The sequence below is a fragment of the Felis catus genome, chromosome A3, assembly GCF_018350175.1.
Source record: "Felis catus isolate Fca126 chromosome A3, F.catus_Fca126_mat1.0, whole genome shotgun sequence".
Taxonomy (NCBI): Eukaryota; Metazoa; Chordata; class Mammalia; order Carnivora; family Felidae; genus Felis; species Felis catus.
Window position 1 is genome coordinate 73,442,705 of NC_058370.1, and position 20,548 is coordinate 73,463,252.

Here is a 20,548-nt window from a genome sequence, read left to right on the forward strand (position 1 = left end):
CTTCACTATCTCCTTGAAGTCAGATTGGACAAGGCGGTGAGATTCGTCTACCAGACCTTGCACTTTGGCTCCTCCAGCCCCTCCCTCATGCTGTGTTTCTCCGTCTCTGGTGCCCTACTCACCTTCTTTGCCCCTTAAAATGATTCATTCTTCTAAGACGTTTCAAAGGTCTTTAAGGGACATATTTCCTGAAGCCTTCCCAGGACCCCTAACAAGCTTTCTTTCTTGCCTTTGACTTCCAGCAACCCTTGGCAGAAAAGGTTTGTTAACGTTACAGATGTCACTTACATGTCCATTTTAAAAATATGTTACAGAAAGGGCAGTGCACACAGAAAGGCACCTTTCCTGGCTTCCACTGCCTCCACCTCCTAACTAGGGCTGTGCCTTTTCCCCAGCCTTCTCCATGATCCTGGGCCACCCTTCCTCTGTATTTCTGCCAGTTAATATTTCAGTCCATGTTCTGGCAAATTTCAGCGTTCATTTTGTAGGTCCTTGCTGTGTAAAGATCTATGAAATTCTTCATAGAGGCTTGACAGGCCTGAGAGTTTGGGGCAAGTTGAGTGGATCACGGGACTTGAGCTGGTTTGAGTCACTTTTTAAACAGCTTACTTAGTGTTTCCTGCTGTTTTGAGAGGGTAATGATCACTATTGCATTTTTCTTTCTTGAACTAGCTTCACTACATATGTAGACCCCTGGAATGTATAGTTTTTTATTTTACTACTCTAATCACATCTACTTTAGTTAGGATAATGCATCCATTCCACTGTGATTCCATGTATAAGGAGAAATACCTGGGTAGTCACATTTGTCCAGATTTGTAGTTCCGGACTTCCTGACTAAATCAATGAATACCAGAATGCATACACAAGTCTAAGTGTAAATGTATGCTTAGATGTGTACTTATATGCACATTGTCTGATTGTGTTTTTCTAGCAAACATTGTCAAAAATGTGTTCAGAAGCATCACAAGAAAATGCCATGCAGCAGAAGGAAATCCAGCTTTAATGTTTAATTCTTTGTCCATGTGATTTGTGTTGGAATCTTGTTCATTTGTAGGTTCCATTTGGAAGGGTGACGTTGGGGGTGGACTGCATGGCACTTAACTGTCAGTTGAGAAGAATAACCTATTTGCTTGCTGTGATGAATTTCTTGGCTTGTTGATGCCTACTGCTTCACATCTGCCTTATTCCTTGGACAGAGTTCACTGGAATCAAGTGATATTTAGAAAATGACAAATGGCCCATCACCTCTCCAACAACAAAAGGCAATAGAAATGCTTTTTAGGTAGCTATGGGGCCTGTCACTGTCTACAAATGAACAAAATAGATAACTTTTGGCTTTTTTTTTTTCCATCAGGAAATGTGGATTTTACTTTAGTGCCTGTGTTTATTAAAAAAATAAAGGCAAAAGAATAAGCCACATGAAATTCACCACTTTAAGTTTTTTTATATGGATAAAAATGCAACCACATATTACAGTTTTCATTGCTTGAATGCACAATTAAAATGGGAAAAAACACCGCAAAGACCCTCTTTCTTGAGGGCATATTTTTTTTTTAATTTTTTTTTTCAACGTTTATTTATTTTTGGGACAGAGAGAGACAGAGCATGAACGGGGGAGGGGCAGAGAGAGAGGGAGACACAGAATCAGAAACAGGCTCCAGGCTCTGAGCCATCAGCCCAGAGCCCGACGCGGGGCTCGAACTCACGGACCGCGAGATCGTGACCTGGCTGAAGTCGGACGCTTAACCGACTGCGCCACCCAGGCGCCCCGAGGGCATATTTTTAAAACTTCCAACTATATATTTTTTATACTAAACATTACTAATAGAAGCCATCTTTACTGAAGAAACCTGAGTAATCCCTGCATAACAACACATATATACATGTAGCTATATGTGGCCATATGTCATCCCACGTATATGTACACACATAAACACACACACTCAAACATAGTGAAACACATAAGTTCAGATACTCTTAAACTTGAGTGACACTGTATTTTCAAAACACTTTGACTTACATCATTTCACTGATTGCATTGACCTATACAATAATCCTACAAGGTAGACATAACAGATATGTTGCATTTATTTTACAAATGAGAAAACCTAATTTAATGAGGTTAATTAATTTTTCAAGATCTGGTTCCTCACAAGTCAAAACAGAAGCCAAATCTCCTTACACCCATTCCGGACCTCTATCCATGACACAGGGCTGTTTCCTTAGGTGTGGCATCCTACTAGGTCCTCTGATGTTGGTGTTTCTAATACATATTTTGATACTTTTGATGTTGTGTATACTTAAATATGTTGAATTTTCTTTTTCCTTGAGAATGAGTTCTGAAATGAACCCAAAGAATGTAGACTGGAAAATGAAGTACCAGATTTCTTTTACCAACAGTATATACTCTCTTTAGTCACCTGAAATGTTTGTGAAACTATGAAGATTAAGAATGAATGTAACGTTCATTTATGGGTTTTTCTTCCCTATGTGTTCGTCAATCCCTTTGATTTTAGCAGTTGGGCAAGGCTTTTAGATTATGGAATCCTAGATTATCTTTAATCTCACATTAATATTTTAAATTTAAAAATTAAAAAATCTGAACCTTGTCTTCAAGTTGTGTTCCTCTGATTTCACCTGGTTAAATCAGAGGCTTTGTGACAAATGAGTCACAGCTTTTGGGTTTTTGAAATTGTAGTATATGCTAATGGAAGTCATCTGTGATGCCTTTAGCAGTGGACTTCAAATAGATTTTGAGAAATCATTTGTTTTTTTGTTTTTTTGTTTTTTGCATACATTCAATGCCTGGCCCAGAGTAGGTAATCAGTGACCATTTGTTGAAAGAAGACATGGATAGTCAGGAATGTGCCTATCTATTAAATTATTGTTCTTATTCTTAGCGTTTGGCCTCTGTGGGACTGGATGCAAAAAACACAGTCTGCATTTGGGACTGGAGGAAGGGAAAACTTCTGGCCTCAGCCACCGGCCACTCTGACCGGGTAAGAAAAGCTTGTTGGATCAAGCCACACGGTTTTCATAACTATGAGCGAATTGTGAAGTAGCTTCCCAGATTTGTACTATTTTTAAAAGTAAATTCTCCATGTAAAGATTTCTTCTACATATTCAACCTAAAAACTGACTTTAAAAAAAAATCAATTCCTGACTAATAGCTGTGTTGGCATGATCTCTTCTGGTGATTGGATGCTTTCTTTAAATTGTTACTACCTTTCATAGGCAAAGCAAATTTTTGATATCCGCATCTAGCTTCTTCATCATAAAGTCAAAATAGAATTGAATTTTAATTTTTTTTTTCAACGTTTATTTATTTTTGGGACAGAGACAGAGCATGAACGGGGAAGGGGCAGAGAGAGAGGGAGACACAGAATCGGAAACAGGCTCCAGGCTCTGAGCCATCAGCCCAGAGCCGGACGCAGGGCTCGAACTCACGGACCGTGAGATCGTGACCTGGCTGAAGTCGGACGCTTAACCGACTGCGCCACCCAGGCGCCCCTAGAATTGAATTTTAAATCGTAAAGTTTTGATGTATTCCTTTAGAAATGGAATTAGTTGTTAGAAAATAATACTCACAAAATATGTTTACAGGTGTATACATTTTAACTTCAAATGAGTATAATGACAACTTAGGGATTTTTGTTATATTTGAGAATCTTAAGATTGTGCCTTGCTTATCATATTGAAGTTAGTGTGCTCAGAAATAATTTCATACAGTCATAGCAGGCAAGGTAGGTTATGAAGCAGGTCAGAAATCTATTTCTCCATTCTCTTGCATAATTAAAATAATGTGACCACTTTATTTTTTATAATTTCAAACAAAGTGAATTGGCATGATTATCTTACATTGATTAATAGTTTTGTATTTCTTCTCAGTGTAAGTGAGAATGAGGCCTGAATTAAATATGAAATTCATCATCTCTTCCTTAGTGTGAACTCTGAAAAATTTTTTTCAAATGAACAGTATATTCATTGAGGGAGAATCATAATTTTAAGGTGACCCGATAGTTGTTACGGCACATTTGAGCAAATTGTACTCAAGGATTAAGTTCTCAGAAAGTCCAGAAATGACCAGCCTTGGAACTTTAGTGTTGGAGGAGCTCTAGCACCCTTTTGTTCCCAATGGTTCCTACCCCTGGCAACATGTAAGAATTCCTTAGGGAGATTTTATAGTGCAGTGATGCTTGGGCTCTGCTCCCAGATTATTAACTTACTGGTAATTAATCAGTATTAACTTAGTACTTAATGAACAGTTTGAAAATACTTGTAATGCTCACATTTTGTATATTACTGTTTCTGCTTAAGTGATAATCCCATCGTGTCATATAAAGTAAGTTGAGTTAGACTAGATCAATGTGAATTTATTTCTTACTGTTTTGTTCATGTACTTTATACCTTCCACTTAGAAGTAGATTATGAAAAGTACAATGCTACTCTAGTGCAAATGTATAATTTTCAGATCCTAGAATGTTTTAATGAAATACTATTCTTTTTGAACACTGTTCTTCCAGACTCCATGATTTGTCTGGGAGAAACACAGTGTCTCCCAAAACTGGGAGAACACAGTTTTGTTCTTTATTACTGGTGCCAGTATGAATTATTAATGTCTCCTTATGGGCAAATGATTATCTTCAAGATTATTTTAGTGGAGAAAATACTTAATCCCTAGCACTCATTTTTGTAATTGAGTGCTCATAACACTCATTGCCCTCACAACAGAACTGAGGTGGTGTCATGTATTTTAGAGATGATGAGACTAGCCTGAGGTTGCATAGCTAAAATGGGCACTGGGCCTTATTGAAACTTGGTACTTGGACCAAGTGCTCTTTCTTCAGTGCTGTTTCTGTAGTCCTCCTTTTCTCTCTGATGATTGATCCATATTGCTCCTTCCTATGTGATGAGAAATTAGTGTCATGAGCTCTTTATCTGGCTTAGACATTGGCCCTAACAATTACTCTTTTTTTCTATTAGAGCTTCACAGAATGCGGTCCTTGGACTGACTGCATCAGAATCTCTTGGGGTCTGTTTAAAAATGCAGCTGCATGGACCAAATTTCAGACCCACTAGATACGAATCTTTCAGTTTGGCTGGTGAAATATGTACTTTGCCACAGGTGGTCTGACCCTCAAGGTTGACAGTCTTCTGTTCCTTGTTCCAAAAATGGAAAAAGAACTGCCTGCAAACCGTCTAGTAGCTTTCCTTAAAGAACATTCAGTAGTGTTAATGGATATGTTTTCAGTTCCTTGGGGAATGCAAAATAGAATAGTATTTTGGGTCAGATTAAAATGAGAGGCTAAAGGACTATTTTTGGTGGGCTAATTTAGGTGCCAAATAAATGCCCCTGCCCATGATTACAAGAAAGTGTTGGCCACGTTGAATTGCATTTGACTGTTAAACATTTTCCTACTCACAATAAAACACTTCATACTTCTTTTGATTTTTATTGTAAAGCTATGTCAAAGTATGTTACTAGCATTGTGTACAGGTATAGAAAAATTGGATCAAAAAATTATTCTAAAGCATTCCAATTTGTTTACCCTGGATGAACCAAGTTAAAAATATGACACCAGTTTGTCTCATGGATTGTGGTTAATTATTATTTCTTTATTCAGGTCTAAGGTAAGTAGATAGGAGGCAACAAAATATGTGTTAGCAATTCCTGAACCAACCCCAGAGCCAAATCGCCCATTTTTCAGTCCATCCAACTAACAGTGTATTCTAAATTTTGGATAGAGTCTTGGCATTTGAACTGATATCTGAAAGAAGGCAAAAACACATATATTACCAACAGAGTAATTTTTAATTCTTTTAAACAGATTTTTGATATTTCCTGGGATCCATATCAGCCAAACAGAGTGGTTAGCTGTGGAGTAAAACATATAAAGGTAAAGTAGTTATTTAAAAAAAATTTTTTTGGTAACTTTTATGTGGAGAATTTAAGGTGTTTATATATATATATAATTTGATGTTGAGGAATGGCTCTATTTTTCTAAAATTTGGAGGCTTTTACTGCATTGATCTTGAAGCAAGCTAACATCAGCTGAGGGGGCTCTCTTTCAGAACTACAGTGTAAGGACCATCGGGTGAAGTGCCCAGCAGGCAGCTGAAAAGAAAACTTTGTGTTAATCAAATGCTAAACCAAATACTCCTAGTATTTCAAGGATTGCATGCTTTAAAACAGTTCTGATTTTAATATTGTAAAATAAGTTTTTACATTTTGATGAATGTTTACACATACTGCATATCAAAACATTTTCTGTCATGTTGAGAAGTTATTTTAGAAGGAACAGCGTTGGGTTGGACATAAAAATAGAGGGATACACAGTACGAGCCTACCTGAGCCATTGATTTTTAAATTTTTTTTTCAACGTTTTTTAATTTATTTTTGGGACAGAGAGAGACAGAGCATGAATGGGGGAGGGGCAGAGAGAGAGGGAGACACAGAATCAGAAACAGGCTCCAGGCTCCGAGCCATCAGCCCAGAGCCTGACACGGGGTTCGAACTCACGGACCGTGAGATCGTGACCTGGCTGAAGTGGGACGCTTAACCGACTGCGCCACAAGGCGCCCCAGCCGTTGATTTTTAAATGCCTCTGTCTTCCCCTAGACTACACAGCCTCAAATACCACAGGTAGCCCAGGACCTACCTTTAGCTATTTGCTTCTTTCTACTTTGTTAATTGGGTAGCACAGTTAACACCATTAACTTTCTTTGCTCCAACAGCAGAAATTTCCTCTGGACCCTGGGATGTGACCCAGAATCTTCTGTCTAAAGACTTGTACACAATAGAGATTAAAGTTCATAATTGAAAGAGTGTGAGGATTACTTGCTTGACTACAGCATGTGTGGATCTCTGCTAGTACCAAATTGCTGCATTTTTGTATGAACGGAATAGGTATCTGTATTATTTCCCCAACCAACTCCTCCTGTTTCCCTGTTCTTTTGTTCTTTTTTCAGTCTCGTTTTTTATGATCCTTCCCATTGTTCTTACTTAATTGTTAGAAAGGGACAGATGATCAGATGTCCAGAAATAAATATAACAAGAGATATGCAAGACTTGCTTAAAGAATATTACAAAACTTCACAGAGGAATACAAAAGGCTTGAACAAATGGAGAGACAACCTTGGTTCTGGATGTGAAGTCTAAAAATTAAACACATCACTTCAATTATATTCAGTGCAATTTCAGTTAAAATCTCAAGAAGTTTTGTTATTGTTACCTGACATTTCCTTTTAAATTATTCTGAGTTAGTCTAGATGGATAAAAGAATGAGAATAACCAAGAACTTGAATAAAAAACGGATAATGAATAGGAAAATACTGTATTTACTAAAGCATATTACGAAACTAAAATAATTAAAATGTATCAGATTGGGATAAGGATAAATAACAATACCCCCCCAAAAAAAACTGAGAAATAGAGGTTAATATGTGTAAGAATTTAGAATATAATAGTATCTTGACCAATGGGCCCTAGGACAGTTTGTTATCTATTTGGGAGAAAAAAGTTATATATCATTACTTCATACCATACATTAAAATAAATTCTTTATGAATTAAAGAGTTAAGTGTTTAAAAAACTATAAAATAATTATATGAATATCTAAGTAAATGTTTAACTGCTCTCAAGTGGGTGAAAGGCCTTTCTGAATGTAGAAGCAAAGTAAGAAACCATAAAAATAATATTATAGATTCAATTATATAAACATTAAAACTTTCTGTCTACCTGCCCCCAACTGCTAAGAAACAAGAGAGACAAACCACACATGAGCAAAGTGTAAGCCACAAGCGTGTTAGATAGAATTTTGGTTTGTTCTTGAAATGTAAAGACCTTCAGCAAACCTGTACAACAGAGAAAGGACATGTATAATTGACAAAAATGGAAACGTTGGCTAACAGATAGATGAAAATGCTAAATCTTCTTAGTTAGGAATAACAATTTTTAAATAACAATGTTTAATCCATCAGAATTAGGATTAAAGTGTATCCAGTGTTGACAAAGATTTAGTGACTGAACACTGTCAAACCTTGCTGGGGGAGATGTAAATGAGTACTATAAATGAGTATTTCTAGTCTTTCAGTCCAGAAATTTGATAATATCTATCGATAGCTTTAGAAATGTTAGTATCCTGGGGTGCCTGGGTGGCTCAGTGAGTTAAGCCTCCGACTGTGGCCCAGGTCACAATCTCCTGGTTTCCGGGGGTTCGAGCCCCACCTCTGCCTCTGTTATGATGGCTCAGAGCCTAGAGCCTGCTTCAGATTCTGTATCTCCCTCTCTCTCTGCTCCTCCGCCACTTGTGCTCTGTCTCTCTCACTCTCTCTAAAAAGAGTAAACATTAAAAAAAATTTTTTTTAATTTAAAAAAATGTTAATATCCTTTGAGGTAGTGATTTTTTTTTTCAGTATTAGTATATGTGCTGCTGTGAAGAGAACACAGCCCATATTTTCATATCTTGGAATTTATCTCAAGGAAATTATTAGGAGTGTGAACCAGGATAGGTTCATTGCTGAATAACTTACCAACAGCAAATAAAACCAGACTAAAGAAGGCCTGAAGCCACCAAACTGCCCCCAGGTGGTTAAATACAATATAGTAGATCCATAGGAAGAAATACTGTACAATCATTATAAGTCATGGTTTAGATGATTATTTAATGTTATTAGGAAATATTCAAGATTTATTTACAGTCTACTAGGTGAGGTAATTTTTTTTTTATTTTTTTCTTTTTACTTTAGAAGTAAAGTATATTTTTGTATAGGAAATAAATTGGAAAGATACCAAAAAATGTTAAGCAGTTAACACTGGCTACGGAGTTTATGATTGTTTCTTTATTTTTAAAATTATTTTACAGTAACATATTTTTTCCAAAATCAGAAAAAAGTAATGAAAAAAAAACAGAAGAAAAAAAGATAAGCGTATAGGTTCTATTATTCAAAGGTATCAAGTGTCCTACCAATAATTCCCTTTATAATTTTTATTAATCAAAGATATATATCCATCAACATGAATTTCTAATCTGTCGACAAATGGCAAAGGCAGTGAATTGTTTTTTTACCCACAAGCAAAGAATTATGTGAGTTCATGATGAGACTGGTTTCCATCAGGTGATGGTGGCTTTATGGAAGTCTAGGACTCTGATCACAGGGCCATCATCCAGTCTGCATATTCTACAGTGAGGAAGCCAAGACTTAGGCGGTTATTTGACTTGGAATCCTCTTTGTATCTCCTGCTTGTCTCTGGGAAAGCTGTTCAATCTCCCTGAGGCTGAATTTCTCTTCCAAAAAACACCCCCATGAAACCAGGGGGTTGTGGATCACTACTTCATGAGTGTGTTAAGAGTTACATTACACAGTGTGTGAAACCAGTAGGGGCACAATGTTAATTTCTTTTCCCATCTTCTGGGATCACAAAAATGGTGGTACAGATAAGATTTAAACTCAGTCTCTGGCTCCCTGTGTAGAGGTCTTTCCATTGGAAATTATTTCTTCAATAATCTATTTTGGCCTGATTTTCCCCCAAAAAACAAAATATTAAAAAAATAGATTAGCTGCTTAACTGATGGAATTCTCCAGCTTCTTCCCTGTTTGTTTTCATCCTTGGTTAACTCTTCTAATCAGTTAATTCCAAAAACAAAGACATATAAAACCCAGGAGCTTCTTTTGAAAACACTAAGAGCTGTTTATCCCATTAAATTTGTTAATTATGGGGGCACCTGGGTGGCTCATCGGTTGAGTGTCTGACTTCGGCTCAGGTCATGATCTCACGGTTTGTAATTTCTAGCCCCACGTTGGGATCTGTGCTGACAGCTCAGAGCCTGGAGCCTGTTTCCGATTCTGTCTCACTCTCTCTGCCCCTCCCCCACTTGCACTCTGTCTCTCTCAAAAAATAAACATTTAGAAAAATAAATTGTTAATTATGTTTTAGCAGACAGGCACTTTTTTTTTCTAAGCAAAATTAAGTATTTTTATCTCTTTTTTTTTTTAATTTTTTTAACGTTTATTTATTTTTGAGACAGAGAGAGACAGAGCATGAACGGGGAGGGTCAGAGAGAGGGAGACATAGAATCTGAAACAGGCTCCAGGCTCTGAGCTGTCAGCCCAGAGCCCGACGCGGGGCTCGAACTCATGGACCAGGAGATCATGACCTGAGCCGAAGTCGGATGCTTAGCCAACTGAGCCACCCAGGCACCCCAAGTATTTTTACCTCAAATGGAATAATCTCCCAATGCCCATCTACCCATCTTTATTAATTTTGTTTAGAAAGAAATCCACAACAGGGGCACCTGAGTGACTCAGTCAATTAAGCATCCGACTTCAGCTCTGGTCATGATCTCGTGGTTCGTGAGTTCAAGCCCCACATGCGGCTCTGCACTGACAGCTCTGAGCTTGGAATCTGCTTCAGATTCTTTGTCTCCGTCTCTCTGCTCCTCCCAGCCTTGTGCACAAGTGCTTGCGCTCTCTCTTTCTCAAAAATAAGTAAAAACTTAAAAAAATATTTTAAAAAGAAAGAAATCCATAACAAATTTTAGCAGGCTTCCAACAAATATTTTCACTATCTTTATTTTCTACAAGCAATTCCAGGATCCCCACTCCCCACCCCACCCCCGCCCTGCAAAAACCTACCTAACAGCAAATGAATGATTCCAGTCACAAGCTGAATGCAAAATCTTTGATGTACTCCAAGAAAATATTTTTATGTGACATTTTTGTAGCTAGGGTGAAATCCTTTGTGTTTTTGCAAATCCCCAGTGTTGGCAGACAGGCAAATAACAATTATCTGAAATGAAAGCTTGAAAACAGAAGCAGTTGATCATTGTCATGCTTGGTTGGTTTTACAGCAAATGAGCCTACCAGGTTTGTGGATATTGTTGATCCTTCTCTAGTCTCTAGTCACAGACAGAAGGGACTTTGGAGATTACCTAGGGCCAAATGAACTCCAAGGTATCTGCCAGTTCTAACAAAATTTGCATTACAATCTGGGAATGGAGACTGGGAAAGATAAACTACATCTGTTCTTTTGATGTGGATTTGCTGGTATGTTGCTATCCAAAATTGTCACTGTTTTCCAAACAGGAAGCGCTTTTCAGGAACCGAGAATTCAGAGATTTGCCATTTCTACAAAAACTCTCATACCTATCCTGGTGTTACATCTGTATGTGCCTTTTTAGAGAGTCATTTGATTATTTGGAATGTTTCATGTTGGCCTTGTTCCGTCTGACTGGGTGATTTCATTAGAAACCTTTGTGTCTGAGAATAATGGTCTCTCTATGCTTTGTGGTTTTTCATTAGAATATTTCAGTAACTCGGATCAGAGGTGCACATTCTAGAGTTAGAGAAATAATAACTGCAAAGTAATTACCCTTCTTTAGGAATAATGATTTTTAAATTATTGTCCTTTTAATCTTCGTATATGGTGAGAAAAGGAAACATCTGCCTTTGGGTTTTGGCATGGTTATACTACTAGTAGGTGTTTACATTTAATACTTTGTTCAGGTTCAAAATTATTTTATTTTTTTTTAAGTTTATTTATTTTTGAGAGAGAGAGCGATTACAAGCAGGGAGGGGCAGAGAGGGGGACAGGTCAGAGGATTCAAAGTGGGCTCTGTGCTGACAGAAGATAGCCCGATGCTGGGCTCAAACTCAAGAACCGCAAGATCATGATCTGAGCCAAAGTCCGACGCCCAACCGACTGAGCTTCTCAGGCACCCCTGTTCAGGTTCAAAGCTAATACTTAAATGTTTTCCCAAAGCTAATACATACTCCTCTTTTCCCCAAATCTTTTTGTTCTTTCCGTATTATACTTGAGTACCTTTTCATAGAAATAGTAAATACCCAAGAAACAAATCACTGGAGTTGACAGAAGAGAGAAGAATTGCTCCTTAATGAGAGAAGAATTCTATATTGTCTCAAGTGGTTGCACACCTGCCTCTCATCCTCCATAAGGGCCGTCACCTCCATAGCTGCCAGAGTCCTGCACCTCCAAGGTAGTACAATCAGCCCAGAACTCCTTCCCTCAATACTTAAGAGGGCCACCATTTTTCCTCTCCTATGGCACAAAATATTTGGCTTGTCACTGATTTTTCCTCACACATTTGTCACCTGGACTTGCCTGATCCTGCTCTCCTAATCCCAGATGCACCTTGTTTCTCACCACTGATCCAAATCCTAGCTTTGCTCATTCCAGTTAATTCAACATGGTTCTCTCTGAATTTTCTTGGCACTTGCATGTAGTCTAAATATGCTGCTTTGAAATTATTTCTGGTTTTATACGTATCTTCATTAGATTCAAAGTTCTCAAGGCAGGGGTGCCCAGGTGGCTCAGCTGGTTAAGCATCTGACTCTTGGTTTCAGCTCAGGTCATGATTTCACAGTTTGTAAGTTTGAGCCTGGAGTTGGGGTTTGCACTGACAATGCAGAGTCTGCTTGGGATTCACTCTCTCCTCTCCTTTTGTCCCTTTCCTGCTCTCTCTCTCCTCTGTCTCTCGTTCTCTCAAAATAAATAAATTTTTAAAAATGATTGAAATTTCTCAAAGCAAAGATCAAGACCTCAGTATTTTCTCATGTATAACCCCCATTGAATCCTTACCTTCAACAAACCACTTAGGCCCCCTTTCCCTCACTTCCAGGTGGGGATGATAAGAATAGCTGCTTTAGCCTGTTCTCAAGAGTATTATGAAGATCAAATAAATGTAAAGAGCCTTTATAAATGTTGAGGGGCTATATACTTAGCAGTAAAGTTATACCAGTTCATACATTTTAAAAACTATGGCAGGGGTGCCTGGGTGGCGCAGTCGGTTAAGCGTCCGACTTCAGCCAGGTCACGATCTCGCGGTCCGTGAGTTCGAGCCCCGGGTCAGGCTCTGGGCTGATGGCTCGGAGCCTGGAGCCTGTTTACGATTCTGTGTCTCCCTCTCTCTCTGCCCCTCCCCCATTCATGCTCTGTCTCTCTGTCCCAAAAATAAATAAAAAACGTTGAAAAAAATTTTTTGAAAATAAAAACTATGGCAAAAAAAAATTAATTTCTGTATAGCCACAGAAGTCTACTTGTTGCTTTCTATAAAGTGGCTCAAGCTTTATGCTTATGGTCTTTCACATGATAAATTATTCAGTGAAAATTGAAAAGCTTAGTTATTTGGCTATATGGGAAGACAACTCATATTTAGGAAGCTTTTGAGTAAGATTTCTACAGTGAAGATATATAACATTTCAAGTTAGAAACACATGATATCCAAATACATACATACACACACATGCACGCACACCAAAAAACATCTGGAAGATACATCCACGTGTTAACAGGAGACTGTAGATACTTCATTTTTCCTCTTTATTTTTTTTTCCTCTTTTCTTTTTTTCTAAACTCCTCTACAATGAACCTATACTGCTTTTGTAATTTGACCAAAAGTTAAAGACATGATGATTCACTCACTTTATTCCAACTCTGAGAACATTGAGCTTTTGTATTTAATCACCGTTAAACAATTAGCAAAGTTTGGAAATTTTGGAGCTTGGAAAGTTTTAATAACACTGCTAAAAGTGTTTATTATGCTGCTAGTAGTTGGCTAAAAGCTTTTGTGATTCCATTGGTTGCCGCAGAACAAGTTAAATTACATGTGCCTAGTTCAGCTATAGCAAATTATATGAAACGTACTGAAATATAAGCAAATACCAATGATGTGATGCATCAGGATGAATATGTTATTTTTGGATCTACGTATTTTAATCACTTTCCAGTTTTGGACACTCTGTGGAAATGCCCTGACTGCAAAAAGAGGGATATTTGGCAAAACAGGGGATCTTCAGACCATCCTTTGCCTTGCATGTGCCAAAGATGACATCACCTATTCTGGTGCTTTAAATGGCGACATCTATGTCTGGAAAGGGCTCAATTTAGTCCGCACCATTCAAGGAGCACACAGTGTGAGTATGTCCATGTGGAAATTTGGGGATTATTAAATAAGTTGATATCACAAATAAGTGTGTTTTCCTGTTGTATTAAAATCAGCAGAACTCTTCTGAAAACTACCTAAACATTCATCAAAGATTTCCCCAATTATAGCTATTCTTGTTCACCTTAAAAGAAATAGTTCAAAGGTCAATAATTTAATTAACCTTCACCTCAATCATTGATTGGTTGATTAGTGTTATTCATCCACATCTAGAAGAACAGGACTGTTTCATCATCAGTTTTATCTTATAGATCAGTACTTCTCAAATTTTAATGTACCTGTGAATTTCCTGGGGATCTTGTTAAAAATGCACATTCCGATTCAGTAAGTCTGAGATGATGCCTTTGCTGCTGGCCTGTGGCCCATATGTAGACAACTCTTGTTTTTACATTTGTTAGTAAGGGTAGATTTTCTGCACTCTGAGTAAGTAACCTCTAAATCCAAATCACAAGTTCTTAAAATGCAAACAGAAACCATTGACACATTTCTTTTTTGATGATTTGCTCTATAAGAACATGGGCAAACTTTACTTCTGACCATTCTGCTCTCTTTTGACACCTATGATAATGGTTACACTGCTGTATCTATAGATGATAAAATGGAAATGCCCAGAAGAATGGGGAGATGTGAAAGCTAAAGCCTATTATAGTAAGTGGAAATTTGGCAAACAATTTTTAGAAACTCACCAGACCTGTAGCTTAGGTCCTGACTCCAAATTGGTCCCCATTACTCTTAAATAAAGAAAAGTTTAAGCACGTCTTAGCAAAAGAGCTGTAAAATTTTAGATCTTTCATTGGCTTGTATGTTGAACCGATTTTCTTGGCTTCACTAATTATGAAACCGATCTTGAAACCATTCAGAGGTCAGCATTTGTCCCCATGCATAAAAGCAGCTGCCTTAGTAACCTCATTTCTCTTCACACTGGATCTTAGGTCAACAGTATATTCTTACAGCACTTCTCAATAGACCAGGTAAAATATTTTCCTGTGGAGAAGCATCTCTAAGTTATGGGGCTATTTCAGGTGTGGGAAAAAAAGCATCTTCATATAATGCTTAACAAATTAACACAAATGTAATTTGTTTTCAATTAGGCTCAGGTGTTGCCTTCTTGAACTCATTGAGATGCATTTCAGGCACCTATGTACCAGTAAAAGTGTTTCTGTTCCTAGCTCAAATATCTTTGCCTGATTATTTTGAGAAGTGATTTATATGAAACACCTCTATTGTTGTCTTTTCTTTATAAGGATCAGTTGTCACCTAAAGGAGTTTGATCTTCATATCTACTTTAACCAAGGAATTAGTGAATAATATTTTTTTCAAATTGCCATCAGTTTAGTAATGGTAAAGGAGCATTTGAACTGATTTGCTTTGGTGGTAGTCATGATTAATTTTTACTTTAGCCAAAATGAAGGATATTATAAATGGCTACTTGTTCTATTGTCAGGATTGCAATAGAGAACAAGGTTTTTTGTTTGTTTACATTTATTTATTTTTGAGAGAGTGAGACAAAGTGAGAGCGGGGGAGGGGCAGAGAGAGAGGGAGACACAGGATCGGAAGCAGGCTCCAGGCTCTGAGCTGTCAGCACAGAGCCCGACGCGGGGCTCTAACCCACAGACTGTGAGATCATGACCTGAGCTGAAGTCGGACGCTCAACCAACTGAGCCATCCAGGCACCCCAAGAACAAGGGTTTTTAAAAACATTTTTGTTTTTGCTTTTTTTTTTAATCATGAAGCTCCAACTATAATGACTATTTAGCATCCTTCAAGTATTGAGTATAATCTGCCTTACTCAACAGGCTGGAATCTTTAGCATGTATGCTTGTGAAGAAGGCTTTGCCACTGGTGGACGAGATGGGTGTATTCGATTATGGGATACTGATTTCAAACCAATAACCAAAATTGATCTCAGGGAGACAGAACAAGGATATAAAGGTAATGCATGTGGTAATAATTACCCATAACTCTAGAAGTGTTAAATACAATGTGAAGTTCTGTATTTGTATTTGTTTCTGTACCCATCTTATTCCGGAAAGGATTTAAGGCAGTTTACATAAATGGATTGCATACACGATCAAAAGTGTGTTAAAAACAAATGGATACCCCTTCTTTCTCATTTGCATGAAGGTATCTGTGTGTACTAGCAATGGTCCTGCTACAAAGATCAATAACATAATGAGAAAACCACCGAGTGGTATCTTGGGAAATGAGACTTTGAATTATAAAACTGGGAAATTCTGGACAAGTTGGTGACCCTAAATGAGACTGCACCCAGCCTCTGAAAATAAGTAAATAAATAATTGCTAGGTAAAAGAAGACCAAAAAATCAGCTTTAAAGTAGTAGCTATCATAGTAGTAGAGGTTAACTTGGGATCAGGGCTGGGGACATGGATTCAAATCCAAGTTTTGCCTATGATAGATTTGAGTCAAATGTTTAAAAATCTCTGGGTCTCAGTTTCCTCCTCTCTAAGATGAGGATAATACTAGCAACAGCCACGTAGAGTTGTGTGAGGATTAAAAACATGTACAAAGTGCTTAGACTAAGTCATGGTATAATCAGCCCTCAATAAATATTAGCTATTATTACAATATACTGAGTATGTGTACCAGGCAATACAAAACAGTTTATATACATTTGAATTTTCATCATAGGTACCAGGCAATACAAAGCAGTTTATATACATCTATTTAAATTCTCATCATATTATAATCTCATCCTTACAGACAAAGAATTGGGGTTTGAGAGAATTTAAAGTGGAAATGTAAACAGAAAAGATAAGATGAAGTCCTAGGCGATGTTGGTACACTAAGTATGTGGAGGGGGGGCTCTACTATTTGCTGCAGAGGGGCCCCAGACGCTGCTCTTGGCTCCTCCAGCCATCGCTGAGGGAGGGGGTGCTCAGTACCGTGACTTATGCTGTCCACAAGATGAAAACTGACTCACTGCTCAGGTGAAGGTGAATTTCTCCCAGTGCTGAAATGAGAGAGAAATTTCCCAAGGATCTTCCTAGAGAGTGTTCTGTGACAGGAGACCCAAGTCCTCGAAAGGCCTGAAGTGAGCCGTTACTCATCAGGTTCTTTTCCACGAAGCCTCTTGATGCAGGCTGACAGCAGTGTAGCCACAGAGGTTTCTTCAAAGGCCAAGGGGTCTGGTGGTGCTCAGAGCTCTCTGCTGACCTGAGGTAGATTCCAGAGGACTGAGAGAAGAATACTACCTATTCTTTAGGCCATCCTCCTTGAGTAATATTGTTGTCAACCAAAACTTTCTTGAAAATTATGCAATACAGAAGCGAGCTGGATCTTGTACTTCCTATATGTACTCAGAGTCCAGTTTCCTAAAATATCTTTTAAATACAAAAAGCTAATCTGGAGATTGGATTGTTATTTTCTTATGGAAGCTCGGGATCATGTTTGGATGCATTTGTGAATACCAGGTACAGGGGTCACCATACCAAGTTGTAAAATGTCGTGTCCACTTCATTCCATTGACAAGGAGACAGTTGAGGCCCTTTAGTTCTCTGCCATAGTGCATGAGCCAGTATAACTTTATTCAGAAAAATACTTAAGACAGATATGAGCAAGCAAGCATCCATAAGAGCAATGTAAAAAATATTGGTAAAGCAGCCAAAAACGTTTGACTTTGAATCATGAAACTTATTGGTATATATTTCAAGGTAAATGGAGAGAAAATCATGTACTTAGACAAGAGATGAGTTAATTTACTAGGTGGGATTATTGACCATAAACTGGCTAGATGTTGGGGAGCATAAACCAGCAATGATGATTCCTTTTTGGCACTTTATCCAGCTCATCCAGAAACTATATCACAAAATTAAAAGATAGATTTTAAAGTGGATATCATAGCAGAAGCCATACTTACCGTGTTGTACTTTTCTACCTGATACTGAGTCCCTGACTTAAGGGTCTCAAAGGAGAGTTCACAAGCCAGTGCATAATGTGCATCCAGGTAAGTGGGGGTTTATATTGACTGCATGGCCAACTCCTGTCCCTGGAGTCAGAGGGAGATGGTCAGGAACAGCCTGCATTTTTTTTCACTCTCGACAGACTCCTACATACATGTCCCTGCCAAGGTCAAAGCAGATAGAGGTGGTGCATGGTAGACAGGAAGTGTGCCTGTACATCATAAATGTGGCCTGTGGTGCCTGGGCTTACAGTTTATCAGGAGACAGACTGGCATGCATGCATTTGTAGATGGATGACCAGTGAGACAAGATCCCTATTTCCATGGGAGTGATGGACTGTGCTTTCAAAGGATCTTAAAGACCATGCTGCAGTTTGAACCCAAGGGAGCCTTGAGAAGTTGTGCCATTCCTCAAATGGCAGCCACTTTCCTGCCACCTTCTTGATTTTTACAATCACTGCTTACTACCAATACTCTTATTTTTTCAATATTTTACTTTAAATTTATTTTATTTTATTTATTTACTTATTTTAATGTTTAGTTTTGAGAGAGAGGGAGAGACAGAGAGGGGCAGAGAGAGAGGGAGACAGAAAATCAGAAGCAGCCTTCAGGCTCTGAGCTGTCAGCACAGAGCCCTATGTGAGGCTTGAACTCGCGAGCCATGAGATCATGACCTGAGCTGAAGTTGGACTCTTAACCGACTGAGCCACCCAGGTACCCCCAAATTGATTTTAATACATCTCTTTTTTTACTTTTCCTTACTATAAACAATAAAACACTTTTTTTAAAAATATGCATCCTTTATAAAGCCTTCACTACTTTTTTAAACGTTTTATTTATTTTTGAGACAGTATAAGTGGGGGAAGGGCAGAGAGAGGGGAACTGAAGATCTGAAGCAGGCTCTGTGCTGACACCAGCAAGCCCAATGTGGGGCCTGAACTCATAAGCCCTGAGATCATGACCTGAGCCGAAATTGAACACTCGATGAACTGAACCACCCAGGTGCCCCACCTGTCACACTTTGACAGTGTTGTAACAGAAATCCACTATGTACTGCCCAACTTGAAAAGATTTTTATTTGAGTCCTCTCTATCTTTTTTGGTGAGTGGGGAGGTGAGACTGACTAAAAGTTAATAAATATTGTTGCTCTTTTCAAGGAACCAGCTCCTGGTTTCTTGATTTGTTCTATTGGGTTTTTAGTCTGTTTCATTTATTTCTGGTTTAGTCTTTATTATTTTCTTCCTTCTACTGGTTTGGAGTTTTGTTTGTTGTTCTTTTTCTAGCTCCTTTAAGTGAAAGGTTAGGTTGTTAATTGAGATTGGTTTTTTTGTTTTTTGGGGTTTTTTTGCTTTTTGGGTAGACCTGGAATGCTATAAACTTCTTTCTTAGAATAGCTTTTGCTGCATCCCAAAGATTTTGGACCTATATGTTTTCATTTTCATTCATTTCCATGTCATTTTGATTTTCTCTTTGATTTCTTGGTTCACCCATTCATTGTTTACTAGCATGTTATTTGACCTCCCTGTATTTGTGTTCTTTCTAGATTTTTTTCTTGTGGTTTATTTCTAGTTTCATAGAGTTGTGGTCAGAAAAGATGCATACTATGACTTTGTTGTTTTTTAATTTGTTGAGAGTTGTTTTGTGGCCTAATATGTGATCTATTCTGGAGAATGTTCCATGTGCACTTCAAGAGAATGTCTATTCTGTTTTAAGTTGGAATGTTCTGAATATTATCTGTTAGGTCTATCTTGCCCAATGTGTCATTCAAAGCCACTGTTTCCTTGTTGATTCTCTGTTTGAATGATCTGTCCATTGATGTAAGTGATATGTTAAAGTCCCCTACTGCAACTGTATTACTATTGATGATTTCTTTTTTTGTTTATTATTAGCTGCTGTATGTATTTGGGTGCTTCTATGTTGGGTGCATAAATATTTACAATTGTTATGTTTTCTTTTGGGATTGTGCCCTTAATGACTATATAGTGTGGTCTTTGTCTCTTATTACGGTCTTTGTTTTAAAAAAATTTTTTTAGTGTTCATTTTTATTTTTGAGAGAGAGAGCATGAGCAGAGAAGAGGCAGAGAAAGAGGGAGACACAGAATTTGAAGCAGGCTCCAGGCTCCAAGCTGTCAGCACAGAGCCTGACACAGGGCTCGAACCCATGAACCATGAAGTCATGACCTGAGCCAAAGTCAGATGATTGACTGAGCCACCCAGGCACCCCTTATAGTCTTTGTTTTAAAGTCTATTTTGTCCAATGTAAGTTTTGCTACCCCAGCTTTCTTTTTACTCGCATTTGTATGATAAATGCTTTTCTGTCCCTTCCCTTTCAATCTGCATGTTTCTTTTAGTTTGAAACAAGTCTTTTATAGGCAGTATATAGATAGGTCTTGTTTTTTATCCATTCCATCACCCTATGTCTTTTGATTGCAGTGTTTAGTCCATTTATGTTCAAAGTAATTACTGATACGTATGTACATAATGCCATTTTATTGCTTATTTTATGGTGGTTTTAGTAATTCTTCTCTGTTCCTTTCTTCTCTTGTTCTTTTGTCTCAGTTTGTTGGCTTTCTTTACTGATATACTTGGATTCCTTTCTCTTTGTTTTTTGCATATCTATTAGTGGTTTTTTATTTGTGGTTACATAGCATCTTGTACATAGCA

At 37.9% G+C, this 20,548-nt stretch overlaps 1 protein-coding gene across 12 annotated transcripts in view; it reads left to right on the forward strand.

Annotated features, from left to right (window-relative positions):
• The window catches only part of EML6 (EMAP like 6), a 313,172-nt gene that overhangs the window by 152,012 nt on the left and 140,612 nt on the right, over positions 1-20,548 (forward strand). For all 12 annotated transcript variants that reach the window (XM_045054220.1, XM_019827205.3, XM_019827201.3 and 9 more), the window contains 4 exons: positions 2,904-3,002; positions 5,832-5,900; positions 13,750-13,935; positions 15,762-15,897. In XM_045054220.1, coding sequence (XP_044910155.1) covers positions 2,904-3,002; positions 5,832-5,900; positions 13,750-13,935; positions 15,762-15,897 — 490 coding nt within the window. The remainder of the gene's footprint in view (positions 1-2,903; positions 3,003-5,831; positions 5,901-13,749; positions 13,936-15,761; positions 15,898-20,548) is intronic.